The sequence below is a fragment of the Octopus bimaculoides genome, chromosome Z (assembly GCF_046866305.1).
Source record: "Octopus bimaculoides isolate indiv1 chromosome Z, ASM4686630v1, whole genome shotgun sequence".
Taxonomy (NCBI): Eukaryota; Metazoa; Mollusca; class Cephalopoda; order Octopoda; family Octopodidae; genus Octopus; species Octopus bimaculoides.
The window spans coordinates 27,410,711-27,423,402 of NC_142944.1; the positions used below are offsets into that span (position 1 = coordinate 27,410,711).

Below are 12,692 nucleotides of genomic sequence, written 5' to 3' on the forward strand. Positions count from 1 at the left end.
CCCTCCTGTAATATTTTCTTTTCTTTTTCAGTATGAAAAAGCTGTATCAAACAACTCCACCAACAACAATGATCACAAGCACCATCGCTCCAGTAATGTAAACATGTCACCTCACAGCCAAAATGAAAGCTCTCCTCACAGTGTTGTCCTTGATGAAATACCTAGCACAGTGGCACCAACTTCCCAATCACCCACCTTAGCAACCCCGACTATATCATCCATTCGTAATCGTGACAACAACAACAATGATGATAATGATGATGTTGATGATGATGGTTTTAGTGGTGTCAGTGATAGCAAAAACAACCTCACCTGCACCAATATTAGTCCCACCACTGCCACCAATGTCAACGTACCTTGTGATATAGAAGACGAAGCAAAAGTAGAAGATGAACACATCTCCCTTGCAAATAATGATGCTGAAGAAGATTTCATATATGAGCATCGGCTGAATGCAACTCTGGAGAGACTTCGCCAACTTCGCAGCAGTGGTGAAGCGATGGAAAGCATAGGGACAACTGATGCAGAAAATGAAGCTGCAGACCTTTCTGCCATGTTGCATGAATGCTCGGCACGTGGAGATGCTAAAGCTACTGTTGAACTACTTGCCCTAGGAGCCAATCCTTGCATTTCAGATGCTTACGGCCAGACTGCACTAAATATAGCTGCCCGTCAGGGACATCTGGCAGTGGTAGAAGTGCTTCTCGGGTCACCTCAAGCTCCAGAGCTCACTGATGCAGCTGATAATGATGGCTGGACACCTCTCCGTTCTGCTGCCTGGGGTGGCCACACTGGTGTTGTTGAAGCTTTATTAGCTGCTGGTGCCCAGGTTGACCGTTGTGATGCTGGTGGAAGAACAGCATTACGTGCTGCTGCATGGGGTGGCCGAGAATCTGCTGTCCGTTGTCTCCTTGCACATCATGCTGATGTGAACCGCTGCGACAGCGAGGGACGAACTGCTCTCATTGCTGCTGCATACATGGGACATGCTTCCATTGTAGAACATCTCCTTGATGTTGGTGCATCTGTAGACCATGAAGATGCTGATGGCCGAACTGCCCTCTCTGTGGCTGCTTCACTTTGTGGCACAGGTTTTGTTGCATTCGTTTCTCCTGGAACAGTCAATCAGGATGCTGATGAGTGTGAATATGATACTCAGCTTGGAAATGTAAATATTCGGGATGATGATGAAGACAATGATGATGGTACAAGGGGTTGTTTAGAGGCAGGAACAAGGGGGAAAAAGAAATACCCCACCGTCAATGACAATGATCTTGGCACAGAGGGAGAAATAGTGGATGATATAAGCAAACTAGAGAGACAAAAGGAAGGACGAGCAAGTGCATTCAGCCAACAGCAAGGACATGATCAAAGTTACCCACCCCAGAACGTCTCCTCTGCTGCCATCAGCAATGGCATGGCACAAGAAGAGCAACAGCAGCAGCAATACCAGCATCAAAACCATGATGCAGTTGTAGCATTGCTGCTTGCCCGGGGTGCGTTTGTTGACCACAGAGACCTTGACGGTGCCACTCCTCTGTTGGTAGCCGCTCATGAAGGTCGTGAAGAAGCATGTGAGTTGCTTTTAGAATGGGATGCAGACGTTGATGCTGCCGACACTGCTGGACGTACACCACTGCTAGCAGCTGCAGCAGCTGGCCATGCAGGTGTTGTTCGTCAGTTGCTTTACTGGAATGCTGCAGTTGATGCCATTGACGGGGAAGGACGCACTGTGCTGAGCGTGGCTGCTGCCCAAGGTGATGCAGATGTTGTGGGACTTCTACTGGAGCGAGGGCTGGATGAAATGCATAAGGATAATGCTGGGTGGACTCCTTTACACATGGCTGCATACGAAGGACATAGAAAGGTGAGAGACTTGACTCATTCTTTTCATTTTTCTATTTTAACATCTACTATTTGTGTTGGAGGTGCCATTGTCAGTTTTGATTCGATTGTTTGAGTCATTGTTGCTGTTTCTGTTGGTGGTGCTATTGTAACTTACATTTGTCAGAACTCCCACCATTTATTTCATTTGAAGTACTTGAATATTGAATAGTAAGTATATTTTATATTTAGGAGACTGTATTGTGATTTGTCTTGGTGGCAGATCACTTAATCCAGTAGGTACAGAGTCAATGACGGCTGGTTAGGGATAGGTTTCTAGGTAAGAAAAAGATCATGCATATTTAGTGTCAGTGTATCCGTCATGGCTGTGAACTGGTGTAGATAGATAGGTGGCAGCGGGATGATTAGGACTTTATCTTTTGCAGAATCAGTGTGGGATAAGTATAAGAGCCTAGAGGAGTAGTATACAAAACGTAATTTAAGATGATGACTTTATATAAGATGTATGATGTACAGAAACTGAGATGATCAAATAGCTGATAGTTGTTTGGAGAGTGATAGAGGCTTCAGTGTAGAAGAATCAGAAGTTGATCATAAACAGACTTTATTGTTGATGAACTTCAGGTAAAAGAGATAAAATGGAATGAATGGATTTTACAGCATGCATGTATATTTCAGAATAAAGTTAGAATACAGAGTGTAATGTGGACATTATTGAAGTATTAGAGACTGAGTGTTGAAGATTTATGACAAAGAATGTTTCTATGTTACTTGGTAGTGAATAGGGTTGAGGCTAGACCAATGTCTATGTATGCTTGTGAAGAGGAAGAAGGCTTGTTCAAAGTGTTTTTGTTTCATATATTTGATCTGTGTTTCATACATACATATGTGCATGTGAGTGTATGTGTGAGTGTATTTCATATAAATACATCTACATATATTTATCTATATCTCTATCTGTTTGCAGGTCTGTGACATACTGATTGAACACGGTGCAAAAGTGAACGAGACAGACAATGACGGTCGCCATGCCCTCATACTAGCAGCCCAGGAGGGAAATCTCTCTGTAGTGGAGGGTCTGCTACGACATGGTGCTAGTGTGGATCAGCGTTCACATGATGGCAAGACAGCACTACGAGTCAGCTGCCTGGAAGGCCACGAAGCTGTAGCCAGCCTTTTGCTGCTTGGACACCCTTATCCTCCCGAACGAGGCTGTGGTCTCATTTTGGTTGGTGGGGGAAGTGGGGGTGTAGGAGAAGGTGGGGATGGTGAACCATTTTCTTCATCCCCTCCATTGCCACCACAGCTAGGCGTCCGCAGGCGCCGGCGCCGTGGCTACAACCCTCAACCACAGCCTCACTCTCGAGCACTCCATTCACCAGAGACACTGTTGCTTCACTCTCCATCACACTCACCCACACAGTCACCCTCACACTCGCAACTACATGCACAGACACATTTGCAACTGGACCCAGATTCTGAATTACAGTCACCTTCACAGCATTCACATTCGACACCACCACCACCAACACAAGTACCAGGAGCAGATGAAGAAACTGATACCTGCCGTAACTTTTCACCCTCACCACCACCACTGCCTCCACGTCACCGCTCTCCAACCCGAATTCGACATCGGAACTCTGCTTCTGCCATACCTTCTTCTGTTGCCAATTTTGCAGCAGACTCTACACCTTCTGCATTTATTGCTGCTACTAGTTCTGCTTTCAGTGCTGCTGTCACCTCTACTCCTTCCACTGCTATTGCAGCATCTGCTCCCATCCCCACCGTTGCCAACACTACATCTGTTGCTGTACCTCTTCCCATCAAGAGAAAACAGCGGTTATGTGGTGGACCCATTAGCTACAGTGTTGGTGGTGGCGGTGGCGGACCATTGGGCTCAATTCTGGGAACTGGATGTTTGGCTGATCCAAATTACCATGATGCCGATGGCCGCTCAACATTGTATGTATTAGCACTGGAGAACCGTGTGCGCATGGCTGCCTTTTTGCTGGCCAATGGCGCTGACGTGGAAGGTGTTGACCCAGAAGGACGAACTGCATTACATGTGGCTGCCTGGCAAGGTCATGTTGACATGGTACGCCTGCTTGCAGATGTGGGTGGTGCAGATTTAGATGCCGCTGACAATGAGCAACGCACACCACTGCAATCAGCCGCTTGGCGTGGCCACGCAGGTGTGGCACGCGCGCTATTGAGACGTGGTGCTGCTGTAGACCGTGCTTGCAGCCAGGGAGCAACAGCTTTGTGTGTAGCCTCACAAGAGGGACATGCTGGTGTGGTACGTACTTTGCTTGCACATGGAGCTGATCCATCACGTGCTGACCGCTATGGTCGGACACCCCTGCGTGTTGCACTGAAAAGTGGACATCGAGAGGTTTATGCACTACTCATGCATGCTGCTCGGCATGGTCGGATAGGTCATACTGACCAGGCAGTACCCCCATTGCCAGGTGGTGGAGAACATGATGATGCAGAATATGGGGAATTTTATGACTATGATGACGCAGAAGCACATGCTGACAATAATTATGACGATTATTATGATTATTACAATGAAGAAAATGATGAGGAGGACAAAGAGCGTCATCGCAGTCATACTGACTACCAGTATCATCCCAATGATAACAGCAATGGTAAAAGACATGGCAGTTACATGGTGGAAGCGGCACCTGCAACACCACAAGAACAACCAGCATCTTCATCAGCTTCACCAACACCACCACCACTCCCTCCACGATCTCGTGTTGATGTTGATGCTGCTGCTGATGCTGATAGAACTATGACAACTGATGCTGGTCCTACAGTAGTTGTTGATGCTGCTGATGTTAACAATGTTAAATATGATAAGCACGTGCAGCAACATCGTCCTCACAAACAACAGCATCATCAGCATCAACGTCGCCTTCATCATAATAGTGACCACAGTGGTGGTGGCTCTAGCATTGCCCCTAGTGGAGGCAGCAATGATGCAAACTATCAGCGCCGCCAAAACCGCCATCGACATTCCCGACAACAGGAAGACAAAGTGCGCCGCTCACGTCAACAATAAAACCACACATTAATACAAGATTGACAGTGATTTGAACTCTCAACCTTGATCACTGACTCAGAAAAACCAAGGCAAAAAATGAAATTGACTTTCCTACAAGCATGTAAATGACTAACTTCTAACAACAGTTATGAATCTGAAACTTAAGCTGGCTATAAACCCTGCTCTAACTTAACTTAACAAAAACCTCTATCTTAACACTTAACCTTAAGTCTAACCTTAATACTAACACCAAATTTAAATTGCCTTATTATTCATCTTTCTGTGAAACCAAAACTAGACTAGATGTGACCATGCATGACATTTTGGTTTTCAAACTTAATTCCAAATTATCTGTTTAACTTTCGACCTTAGTTTTCTGACTACTAGCATCAATCTCTGCCCACTCTGTAATTAAAGGGGACTATTAATTAACATCATTTAACTTCCAACTTGCGTTCACACTTCTAATTTTCACTCAGCTTTTTCCTTTGCCTTTGGCTTTTGCTTTTTTTCATTCTAACTTCAATCTCTATCTTTCAATGGATAAAAAATAAAAATAGAAACACTATTAACCAGAAGTGATTAATCAGCTTTGATTTGTAAATTTAGAAAGCAAAAGAAAAATTATGTATGAACTTCATCTTTGTTTATTAATACTATCAAAAAAAAAAAAAACAGGTTCTCTCATAACCAAAAATGAACCACAGATTGAATGGTAGATACTAAACGTAACAAGTATTAAGGAATGGTGACAAAAATAACTACTTATGACCTATGATAATTGATTTGCTTAAAACTTTTCAATTTTAAAACTTCTAAATTTTTATCAACTTCTACCTTTCTCCCCTTCATTTCACCTATTCTGACCAAAAGAAAACTATGGAATGACTGGAAATATGACTGGAAAAATGGGAATCACATATCAGCTCGATCTTCAATTTTAGCTATTGCAGCTTTAATTGGCTGGAAGTTACTGTAATTTTTGATGAAAAACAATTTTAAAATTTGCTCATCTGTGAACTCAAGTATAGAACAGAAGTGATGGACATATAATTAACCATCATTTTGGAAGAAAGTAAATTGGAAAGAGAAATAAAGAATCATGTAAGAACTATAACTCAAAGAGATGCACTAGATATTCTCTACAATTTTTGAGGTATATAACATCAAAGAAAATTATGCATGCACTTTGATCTTTGAATTTGACTTTTGTTTTTGTTATTGTTGTTGTCCTAAAGAAATTCAATGTTGTAATTTATTTGAAGAGGCAGAATTGCTTCAACTTGGATTTACTTGAGATTTGAAACTTCTCAGGAGAACTTTGTCATGGGGTCTGTGCCTCAAGCAAGTTTAGTATAGCAATATGCCTTCCCATTGGTATATAGGTTCTATATCAAAAAGGCTGCTCTGTTGTTAACACCTTATTTTTTTAAATTTTCTTCTTTGAATTCAACCTCAAATTATTTTTAGGAATTTTGCATGACAGTTGGCCAGAATTAAGGAAGTTATTGTCATTTTGTGGGAATGTGGTTAAAAAAATGAATAATTTATCAGCTTTGAGCTTTAAACTTCTAAGTGACCTAAAATAATGAAGTATTACAAAAACAATTGTATCCTGTATGAGCTGTGACTTTTGAATTCAACTGCAACTGGAGTTAATTTTTTCCTGTCTTTGATTTTTTTTTACATATCCACATCTTTCTCATCCTTACTGCAATTAAAATTAAAATTGAAAATTAAAACCGCACTTAAACCAGAAAGAATAAACAATGATTTTGTGGTGGAAAAACCCCCCAAAATCTTTTGACTACTGTTCGATCTCATCGCAAATCAAAAATAACCAGCTGTAACATAGTGGCAAATGATATCAGGAATATGATATGTGACTTATAAATTTCATTTGAAGTGTTTTTCACTTTGGACTTTGGACAGAAATGGAACTAGAAACTATTTTGGGTTAAGATGTAATAAAAATAAAATAGGAATTATGTATGGACTTCAAGTCACATTTGGACAAAATGTGTGGTCATTCATGGGGAGATTGTAGTGGAAATGAAAATGAATCAATTATATATGAACTTTCAAATTAGACCAGAAGTGATAGACCAAAAGTTACCCTTATTTTGACCTCAAAAGGCCAAACATTGATTATTTGTTTCTGACATCCCTTCCTTCTTCTTAATTGTTTTATGACCAAAACTGAAACTACAGACAGACTGGATGTATTAGATCAAAATAAGACTGAATGACAAACAATCTTGTAATTGGCTTCAGCTATCAAATTTGATTTTTGATTTTGGTTTTGATTCTTGTTCTGTTCTGCAACTTCTGAGTAGCCAAACTAGAAGTGTTGTAGCCAAATATTCCTTATATAACAAAAAGTTCTGATTTGTTTTGGAGTAGAGTAACAGATTAACTAGAAATGTAATTTTGGGAATAAAGGAAAAGAAATAAATTTTGTATAAAGTGTGACCATCAAATTTAATCTCAGTTTCACACTTATTTTTCTGATTCAGAACAAATTTATTAATCGAAGGGAAAAAAAAACATACAATCCATGCAAAAACTGAACAAAATTTTTTTTTTAATCAGATCTCTGATTTTTGGTTTTGATTTTAACTTTTGATGTCTAAATGGAAAAGAAAAACATATCTACACACACACACACACATACACACACACACAAGTACATATAATATCCTGACCCCTCAAAAGAAATGGATTGATTATAACCAAAAATTGCCTGTACCCTTTCACTTCAGAATTTAGGGAATGAACAAAATGTAAATGCTAACAGTAGAATTTTTTTAATATTAAACTTCAAAAAAGCATTTAGAGAAATTTTATCAAATAAACCAAGTGTAACTGTTCACCTTTGAAGTTTTGACAGTTATTTGACCTTTGTTTTTGGTCCTTCCCTTTCTTTTGACTGCTTTTAAAAAAGTCAGTGATATATCCAGACCAAAACCAAATCAACTGTGACCAAGATTTTGTAAAATTCATGATATTAGGTATTAGGTTGTTACAGTTACATAGAGAGTAAAACTTTTGCTTGCTTTTTGTGGAAAGATTTCTTTTATGCATGCACTCATACATACATACATACATACATACATACATACATACATACATACATACACACATACATTCTTACATATATGTACACATACTGAGTAGTATTTTCTTTTTATTTTTGATATATGTATAAGAACTACAATAGTAACTAATACCTCAAAGACTATATCAATCTATTACCATTTTTTAAAAAGTTAGATCTTTAAAAGGCACACTTCAATTAAATCCACAGATCTTTTTTTTTTTTAATAATCAAAACAGAACCTTTAAGATTTGTACAAAAGAGGCACAATAAAGCACTGATAAAGAATCATAGGAAAGACCATAAAGAAATCCTTTATTTTTCTCAAATTATCTTGATCTCATTATTTGTGCTAAGATTCCCAAAACAGGACAGCCTGAAAATTATACAATACCAATTATGTATTTCAATGTGAAACACTTTATAATCTTTTTATGAATCTGAACTATTGTATAATCATCCGTTTATGACTTTTCCATTCATATTGTTTACTTTTCTTGTTAATTAATTATAATTAATTGTACATTGAAAATTAAATTTATGCATGAACAGGTTACTAGCAGATTGGAAACAATTCTGCTTCTTATAGTTTGGATCCTGCAAAGAATTTTTTTTTCATTTAATGTAGTTTTTTTTAAAATCATTTGCAAACCCCTTTTTCTCTCAGATTTTTGTTTCACATATGATCCCTTGTATGGTATTTTCATACTCTGGACTCTTAAAAAAGCAAACTTTGAACATTGGATCCTGGTAAAGAAAATACTGTTTCATTGTAGAAATTGAGTGCAAAGTAGTGGGTATATATACACAACAGTAATATATTGGGTGCATACAGTCCTGATATTGACTAGCCTGGAAACTTGGTTTTATGGGTCACACTCCCAGATTTTCAAAACTGATTACCTGTATGGCATAGGTTTATCTACTAAACCAAGGACCTAGAAGGTGTGTAATATCACATCAACAACTACAGGGATCGAACAAACTAGACTTAATATGGTCCTCAAGAAAAGAAGAACATGGAGTATCCCAACTATGGACAACTGAAATACAGCTACCTATATTATAAAACATCACTATAAACCAGCTTCTATAAACTCCACAGCAAGACACATGACAGAATACCCTGAAATGCACTCTGCTTGAACAAGCTACTTAGATGGCTTGGGCTTGTGAGTTTGAGCATGGTTGACATTATGGAATGGAAAGAGCAACACATGCTATTACACAGAAAAAATAAGCTAGACACAGTACAGTCCTCAATGAGGTCAAGGTTTGCAATATATATATCAAGTGCTGAATCTGTAACTCACATTACTAAACATTCAAACTATCTACCTACTTTTATTTTTTGAGCAGAGCTGAACATGGCCTATACAATGTGAACAATAATATACTGAGCATAGCACTATCATCAACATGAAGAAGGCCATAGTTATGAACTTCTAAATCTGTCGAGTACATTGCACAAGAGATTCAAGACAGCTATGTACATGTCATGGGTGTCTATCGTCTTTACTAGAACACATATAGGACTTCACAACACTATAGGATATCACTATAGAACACCACCTGGAATATCCCTGGAATACTCAATTTGCAAACAAATCCTAGGTGTTGAACCAACTAACTGTATGACATGAGTGAGTCTGAACAGTATTCACTGTACATTATACACCAGCAACAATATGGTTATCCATTGTTCAATCCTGGTCACATTAATGGATACAAAATACCCTGTAGTGACATTATATACCCTACCATGATGTCAAAGGAGATTACTTTAGAAAGATAAAAAAAAATTAAACATCCATTACTTGTGCAAAAGTATCAAATGAGATGGACTGGACACCAGATTAGTATGAAAGATATCTGTATGGCCAGATAGTTCTTTTACAGTGAATTAAGTCAAATCGAGTGTTTTGTTGATAGAAGAAGAATCATTTCAAAGATTATCCCAAAATCTTGCATCAACATGCAAGATAGAAGAAATTCACAAAGATGCCCTGACTGTTCTTGTCAAAACAAGAACATAACAACTTAACCAGAATTAAAGAGGAAACAGAATGAATCTATGACCAAATGTCAATAAAAAGACCAACTTATTTAATATGTGAAAGAATGCTTTCAAAAATTATACAGATGAAATAAAGTGTCAACAAAATAACATGCAGCAACAGAAAGTCAAACTACAAGTAGCAAACGAGTAGTGGGCCACATTTCTATAATCATTCAAGCTAAACTATTTTCATGGGATATGTGTTTGACTACTCGACATTGGGTAACATCACATCAGCTATAAACTCATTAACCGCAACAAAACATTGCCAAGCTCTGATTTAGTCTATGTTGATCATTCTATGCAATCAGGATTGATCTCAGGAATATATATATGAAAAATATATAAAATTTCCAAGATGCTGTATCTGTGCTTCACGTCCATAGATGTTTGAAACCAGTTTCCAATATGTTATGAGTATTATTTTAATTGGGATATATTGATGGCAACATAACAACAACATGCTGGACTTTACATTTTTCTTAGCAAGACAACAAAGGACATAGGATTTCTCAGTGTTTGTTCTGTGGATCATGTTACACTAGATAGTCAAACCAACTGCATTGCATGATTACTTGTTTAACCTGGGATGACCTAAAACACCACAAAACATATAGAGCATTGAATCTGTGGATTAAATACCCAATTATTTGACTTGGACTAAACTCAATACTAACAATGATCTGTTGGAGTTATGGTTTGTATCACTTGACTTACTAGAAATAGTAGTAAAATATCTTTCATAATGTACTCTGCCATATTAAAAAGTAAATGACATACTGAGTGATGTAGTCTGAGGTACACCACAGAAAAGAAATTACTAGAATGCTTCCTTTTTTTCATTATAGATTTGCTCAGTGCAAACTTCCCTGGAGCTAGACCACAACATTAATAATCATGAGCTGTACTCAAACAACTATCACATTACAACCAAGTCCATATTGAAGTCTTTCTCTTTGACTAGGGCTAAACCTGGGGCTGCACTAACCAAATGACCACTAATAACTTCATTAGCCCCATTAAACACTGCTCTTGGATGCATGTTATCAATGATAAGTGCAGATAAACATGCAAATGCGCTTTGACAGAGCTTACCATGAACGCCTTCACTGTAGTGACCACCAGATCTTAAACCTACTGCTGTATAATACAAACAGTCCTCAAAAAGATAAAAGAATCTAAAATGATGGACCAGTGACTCATTATCCTATATCATTCAAAACCAACCACTTGTATGTTACAAGAGTTTATCTGACAAAGTAAGGCTTACTTGAATGGGGACATACCACACCCTATGAGTCTGCTCATACAAATATTATACTCTGATGGAGTCCACTTTGATATCAGTTTGATTGAGTGGGGCTAAATCTGAATTTATGTAGCAACAATAATCTCATAACATCATTAGCCATAAACGCCAGTACCACCACGATAAATCTTTGTCATGCTTTAACTGACTCCGCAACATTTCTTTTATATACATCAGTCTGCCCAATACCAGAGCTTAAAATTGAAGTGGTACAGGAACAAACTGCATAATGAAGGTAACATACAATACAAATTCCTTCCTTCTGATATTGCCAGCACAAATTACACTGAACCCCCATAAAATAATGCCAATGGGTCTAGTTCTGAATTCAGATGGATATTTAGAGAGTATGGTCTATCTGATGTCAATGGCTCAATGACATGTACTTGTGTTATATAAGCTTTTTGCCCTGATCTAACCTCCAACTACATAGCATGTTTATATCTTTGTGTGTGTGTGTATGTATGTACACACACACACATATATATACAATGATTTTATATGTGTGTATGTCTATATATATTACGCATATGTGTGTGTGTGTGCATGTACTGTTATATATACATATATGTGATCACATTCACCACTTGTTAATAATAAAATCTAGTGTCTAATTTAAATATAGCTGATTTAGGATGTACTCATGCTGGTATGTTTGATAAATCTAGTTCTGATAGAAATAGGATATATATATATAAAATGTATTTCTGTGTTAATGTATGTATTCATGTATGTATATACTTTAAATATATCTTTGTAAAATTCTGGCCATATATCATGTTTCTTTGTATTTTTTTTTTTAATATGAACTGATAAATATGCCACCGGGCTCATTTCAAATGTGCAATAACTATCAGCTTCCAATCTGTTTATATATATATATGTATGTGTATATATAACCTTCTGTTTGAACAAATATGTATATGTATATCCTTATATATATATATATATGTATGTATGTATATATATGTATATATATATATATATATATATATATATATATATATATATATATATATATATATATGAAGCATATACATATTCATGTATACATATGTGTATATAGATGACTATTATTTATGCAAATTTATGTTAATAAATACAAATAAATAAAACTTCAAAAACATTTTCATTTACTGTCTGTGTATATATTAGCATAATTTTATTTATTTCTATCTATCTATTTATTTATTAAATGTAACTATTTATTTGACTGTTTGGGAGCAGTGTGACATGGCCTTGCACAGCCACATGGTTCTATTCTATTTTTGTAGTATCTTAGGCATTTGTGTTCTGCTATAGTCTCAGTTTGACCAATAACTTTTGAATGGAA

At 37.3% G+C, this 12,692-nt stretch overlaps 1 protein-coding gene across 1 annotated transcript in view; it reads left to right on the forward strand.

The window, feature by feature from the left end:
• The window catches only part of LOC106871427 (uncharacterized), a 59,769-nt gene extending 49,728 nt beyond the window's left edge, over positions 1-10,041 (forward strand). Inside the window, exons 4-5 of the mRNA XM_089364995.1 lie at positions 32-1,867; positions 2,813-10,041. Coding sequence (XP_089221121.1) covers positions 32-1,867; positions 2,813-4,912 — 3,936 coding nt within the window. The 3' untranslated portion in view covers positions 4,913-10,041. The remainder of the gene's footprint in view (positions 1-31; positions 1,868-2,812) is intronic.
• The last annotated feature ends 2,651 nt before the right edge of the window (positions 10,042-12,692 follow it).